This window comes from Stenella coeruleoalba (assembly GCF_951394435.1).
Source record: "Stenella coeruleoalba genome assembly, chromosome: 9".
NCBI classification, from domain to species: domain Eukaryota; kingdom Metazoa; phylum Chordata; class Mammalia; order Artiodactyla; family Delphinidae; genus Stenella; species Stenella coeruleoalba.
Window position 1 is genome coordinate 92,284,002 of NC_137155.1, and position 16,643 is coordinate 92,300,644.

At 45.3% G+C, this 16,643-nt stretch overlaps 1 protein-coding gene across 3 annotated transcripts in view; it reads left to right on the forward strand.

The window, feature by feature from the left end:
- The first annotated feature begins 475 nt into the window (after positions 1–475).
- Positions 476–16,643, forward strand: part of TMEM178B (transmembrane protein 178B) — a 372,296-nt gene continuing 356,128 nt past the window's right edge. For 2 of the 3 annotated variants that reach the window (XR_013829753.1, XM_079931482.1), the window contains exons 1-2: positions 476–2,164; positions 5,589–5,675. Coding sequence is in view for 2 of the 3 variants with exons in the window: in XM_079931482.1 (XP_079787608.1) it covers positions 1,783–2,164; positions 5,589–5,675 (469 nt within the window). In the remaining variant the exon portion in view is untranslated. The remainder of the gene's footprint in view (positions 2,165–5,588; positions 5,676–16,643) is intronic. The other variant, XM_079931483.1, reaches the window with a different exon arrangement.

Genomic DNA, 16,643 nt, shown 5'->3' on the forward strand with positions numbered 1-16,643 from the left:
ACTTTATCTTTAAGAATGCTAGAAAAATAAGAGATGAGGCTCACGTTGCACGGATGACATCACTAGCTTTTGGCTGCGCGCTCCGTGTTCTCGTCTGTGGGTTTTAGCCAAGGCTGCAGCGCCCGGCGCCCGAGCGAGCACAGCAGCGGCTTCCTACAGCGCCCGCAATCGGGCGATGCTATTTCCCGAGCCTCCCGGGCGCAGCCTGGGCTCTCGCTCCCCGGCACCGGCCGAGACCGCAAGGCCCCGGAGCCGCCGCGGCTAGAGGAGGAGGCCGGGAGGGGAAGCTGAGCGACCCAGCCTCCCTCCCCCACCCTCGCCCCATTCACCTCGGCGACCACCTCGCCGGGAGCCTGATCGTGGAACGCCGAGGCTGGGATGCGATTCTCTGCACGCTGCCGAGCGAGCCGGCACCTCAGCTCCTGGGTGGGCTGCGAAGAAAATGCTGCAATCTGAGAGCGGCTGACCCCAGTTGGGCAGCGCAGACGGGGTGCTAGAGTGCCGGGGCTCAGGTGTAAGGAGAAGGGGGCGGATTGTGTTGAAGGGCCGGGGCAGTTGTTTTTCTGGGTACCAGCAGCTCCCGGGCAGCACGTTCCCGGGGCTACCCGGGAGCCAGATGAAGTGAGGCGGAGGCGCCGCGGGAGAGGCGGGTCTGAAGGTGGCAGGGTGGACACTCCAGGAAGAAGACGGCACTGGGGAGGGCGGCATGACGCCCCGGGGGCTGGCTGCTTGGCTGGCGGGGAGCAGCCATCGCGCGACCTGTCCATGGTGTTGAAGGCGCCCTGCGCCGAGCTCCGCGAGCCCCGCGTGGTGCGCCCTGCCGGGTGCGCCCTCCCCGGCGCAGCCCGCCTCTCGCGCCCGCGAGCTGCCGCCGCAAACCCTCGGCCAAGGCTCGTCCGGTAACGCCGTCCGGGTGACCGCACCGTCGGCCCGAGGGGCCGCCTGAATGGCGAAGCAAGAGTTAGACGACCCGGGAGCTCGCGGGGAAAGGTCGGCCGAGACCGTGCGCCGACTGCGAGCCCGCCTCTGAGCGCAGCGCGCTGGCCAGAAGAAGCAAAGGACCTGCTGGTGGCCAGAGGACAGAGATTTTTAAAAGACCCGACCCAGAGAGGAAGAACATTTCTTCTCTCGCAGACCGGAAGGGGGAGAGTGGCTGAGAGGGAGACCCAGGCGGGACCCAGGGCAGGCAGCCCTGGCATCTGGAGGTTTCCTTCGCGGGGCGGCCGCATCGCGGGTGTTGCAGTTCATCCAGTCGTCTAGCGGCTCCTCCTGATAGACACTCTCCCACCCCATCCCCCTCCCAAGAAAGCCAAGCGAGTGGGTCCCATCGCCCCCCTACACAAAGAAAGCCCAAGGAGCCCCGCCGCAGCCGAGGGCACTCGGTGTTTGGTTTCCGGCCCGAGGGCAGCGTCGCCCGAAGCCCGGCTGAGTGCGGCCGCGGCGGGTTCGGAGCAGTCGCTTCCTGCCGAGCCGGGAGGGGGCGGGAGGCGGCCGTGTCTGGCTCGCCGCCGCCTGAGGCTGCACCTGCTCCGCAGGATGCGCAGAGGCTTGCCGGAGCCTCTCCGGATGAGAACTTTTTAGGCTGCCCGCCCGCGTTCCCGCAGTCCCTGGGCTGCGCACCGGCAGCCGGGGGCCGAGGGGGCGCCGCTGCGCGACCCCCTCTCCCGCCCCCTCCCCCTCCTTGGCTCGGCAGCCCGCCCGCCCGCAGCTGTGTTCCGGGCGCGCGGAGGGAAGGCGAGGCTGCGGCGGGTCATGCCCACGGTGTAGCCGCGAAGCGGAGGCATGGCTGCCGGAAGGTTCCTGCTCTACACGGGCCTGTCGCTAGCGCTCTGCGCCCTGGGCATGCTGGCCGTGGCCGTCTGCTCAGACCACTGGTACGAGACGGACGCCAGGAAGCACAGGGACAGGTGCAAGGCCTTCAACACGCGCCGGGTCGACCCTGGTTTCATTTACAACAATAACAACAACTTGCCACTCCGGGCCAGCCGCTCGCGCCTGGACCGCTGGGAGGGCACACTCCTCCGGGCCCGGAATCGCCGGCAGCTCTTCGCCATGAGCCCCGCCGACGAGTGCAGCCGGCAGTACAACTCCACCAACACTGGCCTCTGGAGGAAGTGCCACCGACAGGGCTTCGACGCGGAGATCGCGGCCCTGATTCGGAAAGGTAAGCGCTCGCCGCGACGCGTGGCGCTGCGGAGAGACCGGCGCCTCTGGGCCGGGCCGCCCTCTCCTCCCTTGAGCGGCCGCAGTCTCGCAGGCCTCCTGGTTCCAGGAGGTCAGGTTATCCAGGCTCGGCTGAGGCTTGCAGTGGCCAGATCTTGCCGCCGAGTAGCTGGTAATGGAGGCTTACCTCTCCCTACCCGGCCTCTTGCCTTGCGTTTTGTCTGATGGGATTCCAGTAGAATCTCACGGTCCAGGGTTTTTACACAGGGAAATGGCTTCAGTAGTCTCTGAAAAGCAAGGGAGTCTATAATGTTCTGCTTTTAGTAGAGGAAGCCCTTTAAGAGTGATTTGTCGGTGTAGACACACTCCTAGTTTTAATCTTTGTTTTAGATGTTGTTGAACTGATTCATCAAGGGAAATTTGGGAAAACATCTCACAGAGAAGGCCTTATTCATGCCGGAAGCGTTTAAGTGCTATGCTCTACCGGGCATACTGCAGGCATTGGTCATATAAACATTAATAAATCACAGCCCCTGCCCTGTTTCACCCCAAAAGCCCGTTGACCTGTAGCATCATGCCACAATTCTTGATTTCTCATTTTGAGAAAGTGGTTGACAAAAGTGTCTTATGCACATTGAATATGAACAAGATCTAATAAGCACACAAGAAGTAGTTCTTCCAGCAGCACCAAAGTGGGTACTTAAGACAAAAAAATACTATTTTCAGAAGATTTGTATACAAAATACCCAAAGTATACCAAAACAGAAAACAAACTGCATTTGCTAATGATAAAAATTTATTTGATACTTTAATATGATCACATAAATTTTTAAAAGTCTCTTCATCTGATGCAGTTTGTAAATCTTGCATGATTTATACTTTGGGGACTCTCCTGTTCCGTTAGCCTACTGAGATGTTGTTTCGATGTATACTAATGTTGCTCTGAAGAAGGGAATATGCATTGATGGTAGCTGCACCCTGGAAGATGTGGTGCAATTCTATATGTCTCGTTCCCCGCACCTCCCTTCATTTTCTTCATCTATTAAGTGGTGATACCAAAGTGAAAACAATGCTGTTAGCTGCAAAGTCTCTGTGGCCAAGATACCAAGCAGTTTCTTAATGTCTCAGTAAATATAATGCAAGGTTTCTCCTGTTTTAAAATCTTATATGTGAGAACTGATATTCTTTGATTTATAAAACTGTTGACATGGATCAGAAAACAATTGTTAATTTGAAAAAAAAGTCAGTTGTTTAAGAAAGGCAAACAGTGCGTATGGATTTAGATTTAGGTGGGGTAGGTCCAGAAAGAGAATCCATCTTAATGTTTGTTTTACAGCTTCTGTAGAATGACGAGGGATTTTAGCTGATTTAGTTAAGAATGTATTACTATTAGAAATATCACATCTGCTTCATGGTTAGACTCTTATTAGAGCAGGGTGTCCTGCTTGGAGCTCTACAACTTTGTCAAGCTGTACAGGATATTGGAGAATTGCAGAAGAGAACAACTTGGGTTTGGATTTAGAAGTGGGAAAACAAGAGGAAGCGGAAGAGTTTTTGACAATGGGTGACTTCGTAGCAGTTTTCAAATTCTCAGATTCAGAAAATGTTGTTTTATCCGTCATTTTCTGCTTTTATTAAAATTGCAGTGGTAGGAAGTTAGCTGACATGTGAGGAAGAATTCATGTTAATAATGACTGACAAACACTGGTAGGACTTGCTGAAGGACATTCTTGAATTTCCTTTCTTGAACATCTCCTGGAACAAGACTGGTATCCTTCTGTCTGGTACTGGTTAACCCCACTTAGAAAAAGGGGGATGGAATTCGTGGCTTCTGGTGGTTCCATTGAGAGCTTTGATTCCATGTTGCTCTGCTTGGCGATCCGACTAGAAAGGTTGACTTGGTCTGTGCACCAGAGGGATTGGTTACCATAGTGACATGTTCTTCCGGTGAAGCTGGAAACACAGTGACAGGGAAAGGGGTAGGGGAAGGATGTACAACATTTTGACTTTGTATCGACTGATTTTTAATTGAAGCAACAGAAAATGGACCAGCAGGGGGATTGAATACACTGATACCTAGAGTTGGGAGGGCACTGTATTTCTCTTGAACTAATGCAAACACTGTTCCCCATCACCCAAAATAAAGCAATCACTGTCAGCTGCAAGCCCTTGCTTACCATGGCTGTTTCTGTCCATTTGACATTCTTGTTAGTTATTATTGAGATAGATGGCATGCCAGCCTTACAAATCTTGAGAGACTTAAGGGCACTATCTTCATTTTTAATCTCAAAACATAATCTTTCAAAGCCAGATCTGCTTTTTCTAAGTAGTGATGGACACGTTTTGGAAATAAGTGCATCTTATATTAGGAGAATTCACAAGCAATTCCAATGGCACATAGAATGTAACCTCTAGACTTAATGTTCCTCCTAGAAGTACAGATTTTAGAAGGAAGTTAAAAAATAAATTGATATCCCTATATTTACTTTTAGGACACCTTAGGGAAAGATATTTCTCTCATGGTATTCATTAGCAGCCTCAAAAGCTATCTTACGCCTTTGTCTTTTTTGGAAACATCTTCGATTAAAATTCTGGAGATATGTGTTGGGCAGGGGGAAAGGGAAATCAGAGAAAAGACTGCTTAAAATCTGTCAGTATTATGGGAAAATTAGAGATTTATCTAAATGATCATATAGCCCTAAAGAACTCAGTCATTTGTTAAATCAATGTTCATTACATTAGAAAGTGCTGTTTTTGCATTTTACAATAAAACCACATAATTAATAAGAAAACAAAACAAATCCATATCTGATTTGAAGATAAAGTCCTTGGGATTCATGTTCTTTCTGGAATCTGTTTCTTGCCCTGCTGACATGACTGTACCCACAAAAAGGCATTTCTGATCACTGCGTATTTATTTGTTTGTCTTACTGAACAATAAGTTCCTGGAGGGCAGGAAAGATAATCATTTGTAAAATACATCTGCTTGGTACTTGGGAAATATACAAATTAGGTTCACAGAAACTTATCCATCAAGAGCTTATTCTAATTGTAGGAACACTGTATGGGAATCCAAATAAAGGATTAGTCAGAAAACTGTGATAGGAAATGAACCAGTGTAGCTCTCAGGGCAGGTTAATATTGCAACAGAGGCTACATAATTTAACAAGGAGGATTTCTTGAGCAAAAGCTTTGCTAAGGAATAGAGGTAACACCGTAGTTTTGGATAACACGTGTCATTGAAAAAACACATATCACGCACAATCATTATTTTTCACATTAGATAAGATTTTAATTATTTCCTTCTCGAGGGTAGGATTTGGGTAGAGGGTGCAGCAAGGATCAGTCACTCTTGAATTCCCATCTGTGTCCATACTCATGTCCTCTTGTCTTCCTGCTTTTCAACCTCATCTGTGTCTCCCTAGTAAGTCACTGCACTGGGGACAGATCAATGGCGGGATCAGCTTCTGAAATCCAAGAGACTTCCAGAACCTTAGGAGGACCAGCTACAGGTAGGATTCTGTTCCCGGGAACATGTATATTCTTTGGTTAGTACTGAAATCTTATATTGATATGGCTTGAAATCAGCAGACCTTCAACTGAGACGCTAAGAACTTTTTTATTATTTGAAAATAAGCCTTATAATAGCATTTGACCTAAATGGTTTTCATAATCATGGAGTGATGGTCAATGTTCTGAAGTATATTTTAATGGAACATTGCACGTATTCACAAATTAATAATGTTACTCAGCAAATATTTACTGCATAGGTATTATGGGATGGGCACATATCACTAGAACGAAGAGAGAATAAGACCTGGTCCTTAGAATTCCCATAGTCTGTTAGTGTCACATAGAATAAGTGACAAGTACAAGACACTGAGAGCAACAGAAACAGATGCAGAGAAACAGAGGACGTGATGCTGGACTGTGTCGGCAGTGGGATGAGGTCAGGCGGGAAGGAGTTAGGGAGAGCTGCCCTGAGGAAATGAAATTTGAACAAGATTTTCATAAAGTTTGGAGGTGGATGGGGAAGAAGGGCATTTCAGGCAAAGAGGCCAGCATATGCACAGCCATGGAGGTGTGAACCAGCAGTTTGGCCTTGTGAGTGTTGATTTCTGGGGCGAGGGAGAGGAGCAGACCAACAGCTGGAGAGCAGGCGAGGGCCAAGTCAAGGAGCTTGTGAGCTCAGATCCCCTGTAGCAGTGCGGCCCATAGGATGGCTGCTAGCCACACGCGGCTACTTAACTTAAAATAACCAAAATTAAATAAAATTTAAAAATCACTTCTGGGCTTCCCTGGTGGTGCAGTGGTTGAGAGTCCACCTGCCGATGCAGGGGACAGGGGTTCGTGCCCCGGTCCGGGAAGATCCCACATGCCGCAGAGCGGCTGGGCCCGTGAGCCATGGCCGCTGAGCCTGCGCGTCCGGAGCCTGTGCTCCGCAATGGGAGAAGCCACAACAGTGAGAGGCCCGCGTACCTCAAAAAAAAAAAAAAAAAAAAAAAAAATCACTTCTTTAGTCACATTGGTCACATTACAGATGCTCAGTAGCTGTATGTATCTAGTAGCCATCATTTCAGACAGTGCAGATTAGAGAATGTTTCCATCACCACAGAAAGTTCTATGGGACAGGGCGACATGGAGCCTATAGCCTCTAAGAGCAAGCGCATACTTTATTTCAGATGAGGGATAATTGAACATGGTAACTTGGGCTTAAATTTAAGAGTATTATTCTACACCTGAAGAAACTTTGCTACTTGAATGTTTCACAGAAGGTTTTAGTTCATGGTCAGTTGTGCTAAATCTATGTTTTATTAATTTTCCATGTTTTTCTTTTTAAATAAATTTAATTAATTAACTAATTAATTAATTTATTTATTTTTGGCCGCGTTGGGTCTTCATTGATGTGCGCGGGCTTTTCTCTAGTTGTGGCGAGCGGGGGGCCACTCCTCGCTGCGGTGCGCAGGCCTCTCAATACGGTGGCCTCACCCGTCGTGGCGTGCGGGCTCAGTAGCTGTGGCTCACAGGCTCCAGGCGTGCGGGCTTCAGTAGTTGTGGCGCATGGGCCTAGTTGCTCCGTGGCATGTTGGATCTTCCCGGACCAGGGCTGGAACCCGTGTCCGCTGCATTGGCAGGCGGATTCTTAACCACCGTGCCACCAGCGAAGCCGCTAATTTTCCATGTTTGACTCACAGAATTCTCTTCTCTCCTTTCCCTCCCCGACTCCATTAAAGTAACTTGCAAAGTTGACTGGGTGGGAAGATTAATAGTAATCAGACTTGGTGCCAGGTACTCTGCTAAAAGCTTTACATATATTACCTAACTTATTCTTCATAATACTGCTCTGAAGTGGGTAGTATTATTATTTATCTCTATTCTACAGTTGAGGAAACTGAGACACACAAAGCTTCATTAACTTGCCACAGCTCATGATAAGGAAATGAAGTTGTCAGGATTTGAATTCTGGCTCCTGGTTTGGAGACTCACGCACCCCACTCTACTGTCACCGTAGAGTCTGTCAGGGCAGGGGTGGGGGGAGAAGAAGCTGGTATACTGATTCCCCAAACTAAAAAAGAAATAGGGTCCCTTTGCTGTACACCTGAAACTAACACAACTTTGTAAATCAACTATAACTTTGTAAATCAACTTCAATAAGAAATAAACTTGCTATTTCAAAGATATAACAAAATAGGAAGTAATTTTAGAATCCACAAAGGTGAGACCTGCTGGAGGACTCCAGCTTAGCACTGAGAGGAAGGTCATTTCAAAGCAAAGCATCTCACTTTGCCTTGAGACCCCCGGACAGAAGCTTGTCCACCTTTTGTTCTGTGATTTTGAGTATTTTTTTTTTTTGAGTGTTTGTTTTGTTCACTGTGGTAGGTGCTGAGGTTATAGACATGAAGGACGTACACATTCATTCCACAAATATTTATTGATGGCCTGGAGGCTGGGTATTGTGGAGAAGCTTACATTCCATGGGGGGAGAGACAAACAATAAATAAATACAGATGGAATAAAAATAATATCGAATGAACTAATCAATATATAATATAATGTGCAGTAGTGGATGCTATGAAGTGTCTTTGCCCTTGGGAAGCAGAAAGGGGAAGGTGGACAAGTAAGCCAAAAATTAAATAGTTCTATTAGTTTTGGTTTCATAATATCCAGAGACTTTACCTGCTCACAGGCAGACATACACAAAGCCCACGGTCTCTGTATAAGGTGTGCATCCCCGTGCATATGTGTTATATGTGTGTTGGAGGAGAACAAAGAGTCATCATGTGGTTCTTGTCCTGAGGGAGCTTACGCTCCAGCTCACTGTTTCCCAAGTTCATTGTCACGTGTGGGTGAATCAGGCTCTTCTGCAGGAGGTCACGTCTGTATCAACTGGATCAGGAATCAGCTGGTCAGGGAACTCAAGGGTGAGCTCATCTTATTGAACCAACAAAGTCAAGGGTCTTGTTTCTGTTGCAGAAGGTGAGTTTATTTGTTCCTTTACTGTAGGGTAGGTAAGGATCAATTAGAGGATCGATTCTGTACATTCCACTTTGGATTGTCAGTTAAAAATATTTTCTCCTAAAAAAAATATATATATATTTTCTCCTTCTTTGCTATTTGTAGGTGATCTTAGGCCTTCGGGCAGAATCCTAAACACACTCTGGGTTAGTTTGACCCTTCACACACACACATGCATGCACGCAGGTATGCATCTAGACATTAGACAGTAGAGTCACAAATGTTCATTCAGATGCAGATACTTTTATAACTACTTACCCCAAAAAATACACAGAGAGAGAAGGGAGTGCGTGACTTGATAGATGAGTGGACAGAACGTTTATTCTAACATCTTGATTGGATGTCTGCTGTTTTTGAGAGAATGCATACATTCTTTTAAAGGACTTTTGTTTCCTCATGTGTAAGAGTGGGTTTGGGGGCTTTCCTGGTGGCGCAGTGGTTGAGAGTCCGCCTGCCGATGCAGGGGACCTGGGTTCGTGCCCCGGTCCGGGAAGATCCCACGTGCTGCAGAGCGGCTGGGCCTGTGAGCCATGGCTGCTGAGCCTGCATGTCTGGAGCCTGTGCTCCGCAAAGGGAGAGGCCACAGCAGTGAGAGGCCCGCGTACCACCAAAAAAAAAAGAGTGGGTTTGGATTGTAAACACATCAAACCCTTTCACATTTGATGAGAAAGTTAAGTTTATGTGATAGAGAGTAAATAAAGGGTGAATGGCTGAGAGAAGGTGAAAGAGAGGGATGGGAAATCAGGGAGAGGAAAGGGAGAGAAAGAGAGCAAATTGAGAGACAGAGACAGATGCTTCTGAAGGGATCATGGCGGGCTGCTAGTTTGTAAAAGGAAGAGGTGGAAAACAAAGCAGCTAATTTCATACTAATGTAGGACCTTGTAATAAGAATGAACTATTTCTCTCTCTAATGATTTGAAATGCCATGTTGCAGATTGGGGTTAAAAATCTGAAAAGTTAATGGAGGAAGGTGGTGTTGGTAGCACAACAGTGTGGATATACTTAATGCCACAGAGCCATACTCTTAAAAATGCTTAAAATGATAAAGTTTATATTATGTATGTTTTAACACAATTAAAATAAATAAATAAGTGAATTAAAAGAATTAAAAAACTTAATAGAGAGAGGAACTGGATTCCTGGTATGTAGAATGCTTCAAAACTGAGGATCTTCATTTAGTCAATACATTTTTTTAGCACCTACTGTGTGCCAGGCACTAGCTCAGATATGCTTGGGACACAGAAGTTAATAAAACAGACATAATCCCTGTTCTCATAGGGCTTACCCTGAAACACCTTCAAGGATTGTATCTTTTTCCTAAACAAAACTTTTCAAGAGCACCAGTATGTAAAACAAGTAAAAGTAATGAATACATTCCTCGGGTTATTTTAAAACCATTGTATGGTAAAGAACACTTCACTGTGTTTATTCTAAAGATGTCTATTGAGTACCAACTATTTCAGGCACGTTACTTGGGGTAGAGGATCCTGAGTGAAATACATAGCTGCTGTCCTCAGAGAGACCAAAAAAGGTAGTATACAAGAAGAGAAACAAATACAAACCCCAAGTTTTTTTTTTTAATATTTTAATTTGATTGGAGTATAGTTGATTTAAAACGTTGTGTTAGTTTCAGGTGTACAGCAAAGTGATTCAGTTATACATAAACATATACTCATTCTTTTTTAGATTCTTTTCTCCTATAGGTTATCACAGAATATTGAGTAGAGTTCCCTGCGCTATACGATACATCCCCATTGGTCATCTATCCTATGCAATAGTAGTGTGCATGAGTTCATCTCAAGCTCCTGATTTATCCCTCCCCCACTGCGTCTCCCCTTTGGTAACCAGAAGTTTGTTTTCGATATTGATAAGTCTGCTTCTGTTTTGTAAATAAGTTCATCTGTATCTTTTTTTTAAAAAATTAGATGACACATATGAGTGATGCCCTGTGATATTTGTCTTTCTCTGTCTGACTTACTTCATTTAGTATGATAATCTCTAAGTCCATCCACGTCTCTACAAATGACCCAGTTTCATTCCTTTTTATGGCTGAGTAATAGTCCATTGTATATATGTACCACATCTTCTTTATCCTTTCCTCTGTTGATGGACATTTAGGTTGCTTCCATGTCTTGGCAATTGTAAATCGTGCTGCAATGAACACTGTGGCACATGACTCTTTTTGAACTATGGTTGTCTCAGGGTATATGCCCAGTAGTGGGATTGCTGGGTCATATGGTAGTTCTATTTTTAGTTTTTTAAGGGACCTCCATACTGTTCTCCATAGTGGCTGTACCAATTTACATTCCCACCTGTTGGAATGTAGGAGGGTTCCCTTTTCTCCACACCCTCTCCAGCATTTATTGTCTGTAGACTTTTTGATGATGGCCATTCTGACCAGCGTGAGGTGATACCTCATTGTAGTTTTGATTTGAATTTCTCTGATAATTAGTGGTGTTGAGCATCTTTTCATGTGCTTTTTGGCCATCTGTATGTCTTCTTTGGAGAACTGTATATTTAGATCTTCTGCCCATTTTTTGATTGGCTTGTTTTTTTGACATAGAGCTGCATGAGCTGTTTGTTTATTTTGGAGATCCAAGTTTGGTTCTTTGAGAGATTTATGTGTTGGGGGCTTGAGTGATTCTTGAGTTTTGGAGGAGTTAGAGGAAGCTTTGCAGAAAAGGGGACATCTAGTCCTAACATGTACTTAGAGAGGTTGACTGTGGGTTGATAAGGTGAAGTCTTAGCCTCATTTAAAAATGATTAATTAATAATGACAAAGTAGTAACTTGTCCCGTCTGCTTTCCGCCCACCTTTGTCCCCTAGACTCCCAGTGCTTCTCCGAAGAGGCAGCTGTTGCTACCAGATTTTAAGAAATCATATCAGAGATATTCTGTTCAGCAATATTTAAAAATACCAGCAAGTATAAATATAGGTCAGGCAATGAACAGGGGATTTAAGGATGAAAAAAGTTTATTTTTTTTGCAAATTTGTACACACAGAGATGATATTTAGAGGCCCATTCCAGGAGTCACTAGGAATCTTCTACAGGTGATGTTTATTTTAAGGGGAGGCTGCTGTGGGCATTCAGAGAAGTTTGACAGATTTGCTGCTTTTATGGGAGAGTTCAGTATCTGAATTATTTCAATTGATTTTTTTTTTTTTTGGTGTCCAAGTAGTTTGCCAAGAAAAGGCAATTTACTTTATATTAGGTCATCTTCATAAATTTATATCATTTCCTACGTTTGAAAATGCCCTGCTGTTCTATATCCTGAAGCTCACTCTGTTGGACACTTTATTTGCTCTAGAGCAATCTCTCACTCAGTTTTGCCCTCAGTTTCTTTTCATCTTTGTAAGAGCAATTCTATTTAGGCAGACACAACTCTTATTCCCCAAGGCTCTGGAGTATTTTGCACACCTGGATGGGATAGGGTGATTTTTGCCTTGAAGAAGCTCTGGGCTCATACGCTGCTGTATGCTAACTAATACAGCATCGGACACTATCCTGTGAGTCTGAAGACACACGTGCCTTGTCGCCTGGCGCTTCTACCCCTGGCTATATACTCATGAGTCCATGGAACACATCCAAGACTCTCCGTGGCATCACTGTCTTATAATAATAAAATAAATAAGTAAAAAAAAGGAAAAAACTTGTATTCATTAATAGGAGAATGGGTAATAGGCATGGTATGTTCATACAGTGGAAACTACCACTGTGTATTTAAAATAAATATACTAGATGTACATATTTCCAAATGGATAAAATTTGAGTGAAAAGAGCAGGGTGCAGATTGAAATGAAGAGTATGGTGCTCTTTATATGAAGCTCAAAAACAGATCAGATAACATTAGATATTGTTTATTTGCCTTGTGTTTATAAACATATGCATGTGACTGATAAACACAAAATGAAGGATGGTGTTTATCTTTCTCAGGGCAAGAAAAGAAATGGAATTGGGGCGGTGCTTTCATCTGTGATATTTTATTTCTTGAAAAGCAGAAAAGATCTGAAGAAACTGGGACACACACATTCATGCACACTGAAGCTATTTGGAAAGTTGTTGCCGTTCTGACAAAAAAGAAGTTAACATTTTATTCAGACTACTATTCAGCGTTCAGGAGGAAGGTCCTTTAAAGAAAATTCTTGGAAAACTTTGCTTTGAGGCAATCTGTGACTGACTTTTGTAAGTAGCAGTAGCAAAGAGGAGAATCAGGTAACCTTTAACCAACAATTTTCACCGAAAGTAGCTCCCGGGGAAGGGTTTAGAAAGGATAAAATCATGTTTTACTCCCTTCTGATGTAATGTAAGAAGAGGAAATCAGGGCTTTAAAATGACTTATTTGTGAGATAGAGACTAGTGTACATGTCACTCCCTGCTTTGTAGATTTCCTGCAGCTTGTGGAGAAAAACCAAGAGTTCTAAGGGCCAGAAAGTTAAACCAAAGCCACCCCTCCAATGAACTTGATCAGACATTGAACGTTAATAGCTAAGGCACGGAGGCAGAGAGAGCGGGACAAACCAGAGACTGAGCACGAACACCTGGAAAGGCGTGTGAGCCCTAAGGGAGGAACTCAGCATAAACTAGGAAAGGAAAAGCTAAGGACTTCTAAGAAGGAATCAGAATTGTAGTCTTAAAATTGTGGGGATGACTTCAGCCAGGAGCCCGTCTGTTATGGTAATGGTATGTTCCCATGCCATACAAGTTCCAGCTGGAACAGGAAAGTCCCATCGGAATTACAGCAAGGGTTCCATTTTCACCTGATAACGCTTTTAAAACACCAAAGCTGGGCCTGAAGTTACTAGGGATCATGAAAGTCCTAGGGGGTTTCAGGGGTGTTGAAGCTGAATAACGATCACGTTTTAGTAACCACAGGGCTAAAGAGATGCCCACGTGTAGCTCTGGGCAGGCCTGCATCGCCAGGTCCCAGGTGGATAAGCTGCTTTATTCATTATGCTCCGCTGGGATGCTCTTCCTGCCCACCCTTAAATGAACGACTTTGGGAAGGGCTGGGCTCTGTGTTTCCAGCCTCTCCCTCTCTCTCCCTCCTCCCGGAATGGGTTAACACAAGCGAAACAGAAGATCATCTTGCTTGGCCCTTTTTCTTTTCAGGTGTGGCCTCTCCTCCTTGCCTGGGTCTCTTGTCTTCTTCACCTTCACCTTCAGTGCACTTTGAGGCCTCTGCCAATGGGTTTCCTCCCCGACCCCCAAGCTGGGACTACTCCTTCCCTGTGAAAACTTCACCTCCCCTGGCTTTGAGGACACCGTTCTCTCTTGGTCTGCTTCTGTCTTGGTTCTTACCCCCTCTCAGTCATTGGCTCTTCTTTCTCAGCCCGTGTGAGTGTTCTCCAGGGTACCACTTTTTCTTCTCACCCTTTGCCCTCTCCTTGAGCCATCTCACTCATGCCCCGGGCCAATTTCAGCCCTTGATGTTCACAACCTGTTGCACTGGGAATCTCTCACTCAGACCTTCCACCCAAACATCTCGCCTGTTGGATATCTCCACGTGGAGGTTCCATGTGTCCAGAAGAACCTATTTTCTCTTTTTCCCCCAGAGTCATTCCTCTTTCATTTTCCTTCATCTGGGGGAATGATATCACTTCCTCTCTCCTTGCCCAAACCGGAAACTTGAGAGTCATCCTTAGGGATCTCTTCATTCTTGCCCTCCTCATCCAAGCAGTGAACAAGCCACTTTTCCTGCTGATACATTCATCTCCCCATGCTATTCGGGTATCGCTGCTGAGGTGAGGTCCTCCTCACCTGTATTCTTGTAGCATTCTCTATTTGGTTTCTCTGTACTCTAATCTCATCTCCCGTAAATGCTTTTCTATATAGAGTGATTTTTTAAAAAATGTAAATCTAATCATGTTATCTCTTTGCTCAAAACCCTTCAGTGGCTCCTCGCAGCCTGTCTGTCACAATAAGGTCCATAATCTTCATTCACCTTGGCACATAAGGCTTCACAGGTCTGGCAACATTCTCCCCTCCCCACCCCCCAGCCTGCCCATCTCATCCTTTTGTCTACTTCTCTCCATAGAGAGATAGAGAGATAGAGAGATGAAGGACTCCTGGGTCCCCAAGCAGGCTAAGCTGTTTGGTGCCTTTGTTTATGAAGCTTCTTCCTTCTCCTGAAGGTCCCTGTCCCTGCTCACGGCCACCCCCAAGCCAGCCTGGCCAACACCTTCTCATGCTTTAGGCGTCAGCCTTCAGCCCCTCCTCCTAGTCTCGTCTGGGGTTCTGTCACCTCCATCTCCCAGGGAGAATTGCCTTCTTCCCCCTTAGCCCTCTGTCACACACTAGACATCTTTCCCCTCCTAGCACCAGTGACATTTTGCTTCCCCATATGTTTCCCTCCTTTCAAAGACTATTTTTGACCTGTTTATTATTCATTTTTTATCTGCAGTGTTTTGCATAATGCATGGGCCACAATAGGTATTTAATACATAGCTGTTGAATGAATGAAGGTTTATTTCAGTTAATGCAGTCGACCTGGAAACCTCATTTAGCGAAGAGCCATAATTTCATTGGACTAGGGAAACTCACTGTTAAAAGGAAACCTGCTGTGAGTTGTTCTGTAATGCACACAATCAACTTCAATTTATTTTCTTTGTTAAGGTTTGTATTCGCTTCAAGTGTTCATATCTCTGATTCACAAGAGGAGAATTTCAAGTGGGGACTGTTCCATTTTTCCTGGACTAGACCTCTTCATTATGATCGTACCTGCTTTCTCTTCTCAGCATGCTTTCCTTAGGCAGGTCCTCCCACCCGTAGTGTATTGGATAAAGAGAAGCCTAGCTCCATTTCTTGTCCCCATCATGGATATTAGAATTGCCAAATTTACCTCTGGGTCAGGCATATGTGACCATTCCCTCAAGTTTCGCAGTGTTTATCACCAGGCATGTCTTCAGGCTGTCTCAGTGAAGCCCCCCTCTCAACTGTTTATCTAGGGCAGCTTTCTCAAATCTCTTCTAGTAGAGATTTTGGTCAGATAATGGCCACAAGACAGAGGATGTGCTTTTGTGAGTGCCTCCCTTCTGGTTCATACCTCAGTTCGCTTTTCATAACTTCCAGCTGGGGTGGGTCAGCGATGCTGGGAAGACACGGCCAGTATCTATTTCCAGGTCTCTGATGCATCTGGCCCCATTGTGGCTGGTGAGCAACATTGCTCCCAGGAAACATCCATCCCCACAGAGGGTCTGGGGCCAGAAAGACATCATGACCGACCAGTACACCTTGGCTTATGAAGACCACCGAGTCCCAGTTCAGTTCACTCTCAGGGTGTCACTGGGAAGTGGATTCTATTCCGGAATGACAGTGACTATTGTTCAGGCTGATAATCTCATGGGGAAGGTTTTAAGGACCTCTTCTTTAGCCATGTGATTTACTAAGGGCAGAGCCATGGCTGTCATTCGGATTAGTAGAGTAATTCTTTTGTTTTCAGCAGATAAATGTACACTCAGCTACATTGCTTGGTTCTCTAAACTAGGTTGAATAAATGATTCATATCAAGGAAACATCTTCTATGACCACTGTATCTCCTGGATTTATATTAGTTAAGTCTATGCTGGGTTTAACCTAGAAAAATGATTTCCAGCGCCTTCTGCCTAAGTTGCATAAAGTGCTATAGTCCAAAACTTAGATTGTACATTCAGTAGTAACCATTGGGTAGGCCTCCCAACTAAACACTAAACTTGTGTTTTGAAGAGCTGGGTTAATTGTAAAAAATAATTATAAAAATTGTTAGTGATCTATGCAGTAATGTGGGTCCTATAAAATGGAGGGTAGCCCTTACCCTAGAAAACTGTCTCTTTGTCATATATGCTTGTTTTAAAACCTGTAGGAACCCAGCAGTTTACTTCAAACTGGAAGGTGGCATTTCATCTTTTTGGGTCAGCAGAATTGTTAACATTTCAGAAAAGGACTTTTGTGCTCCTGTGCCAGCAGCACGCCTGTATCAGCTTTTATT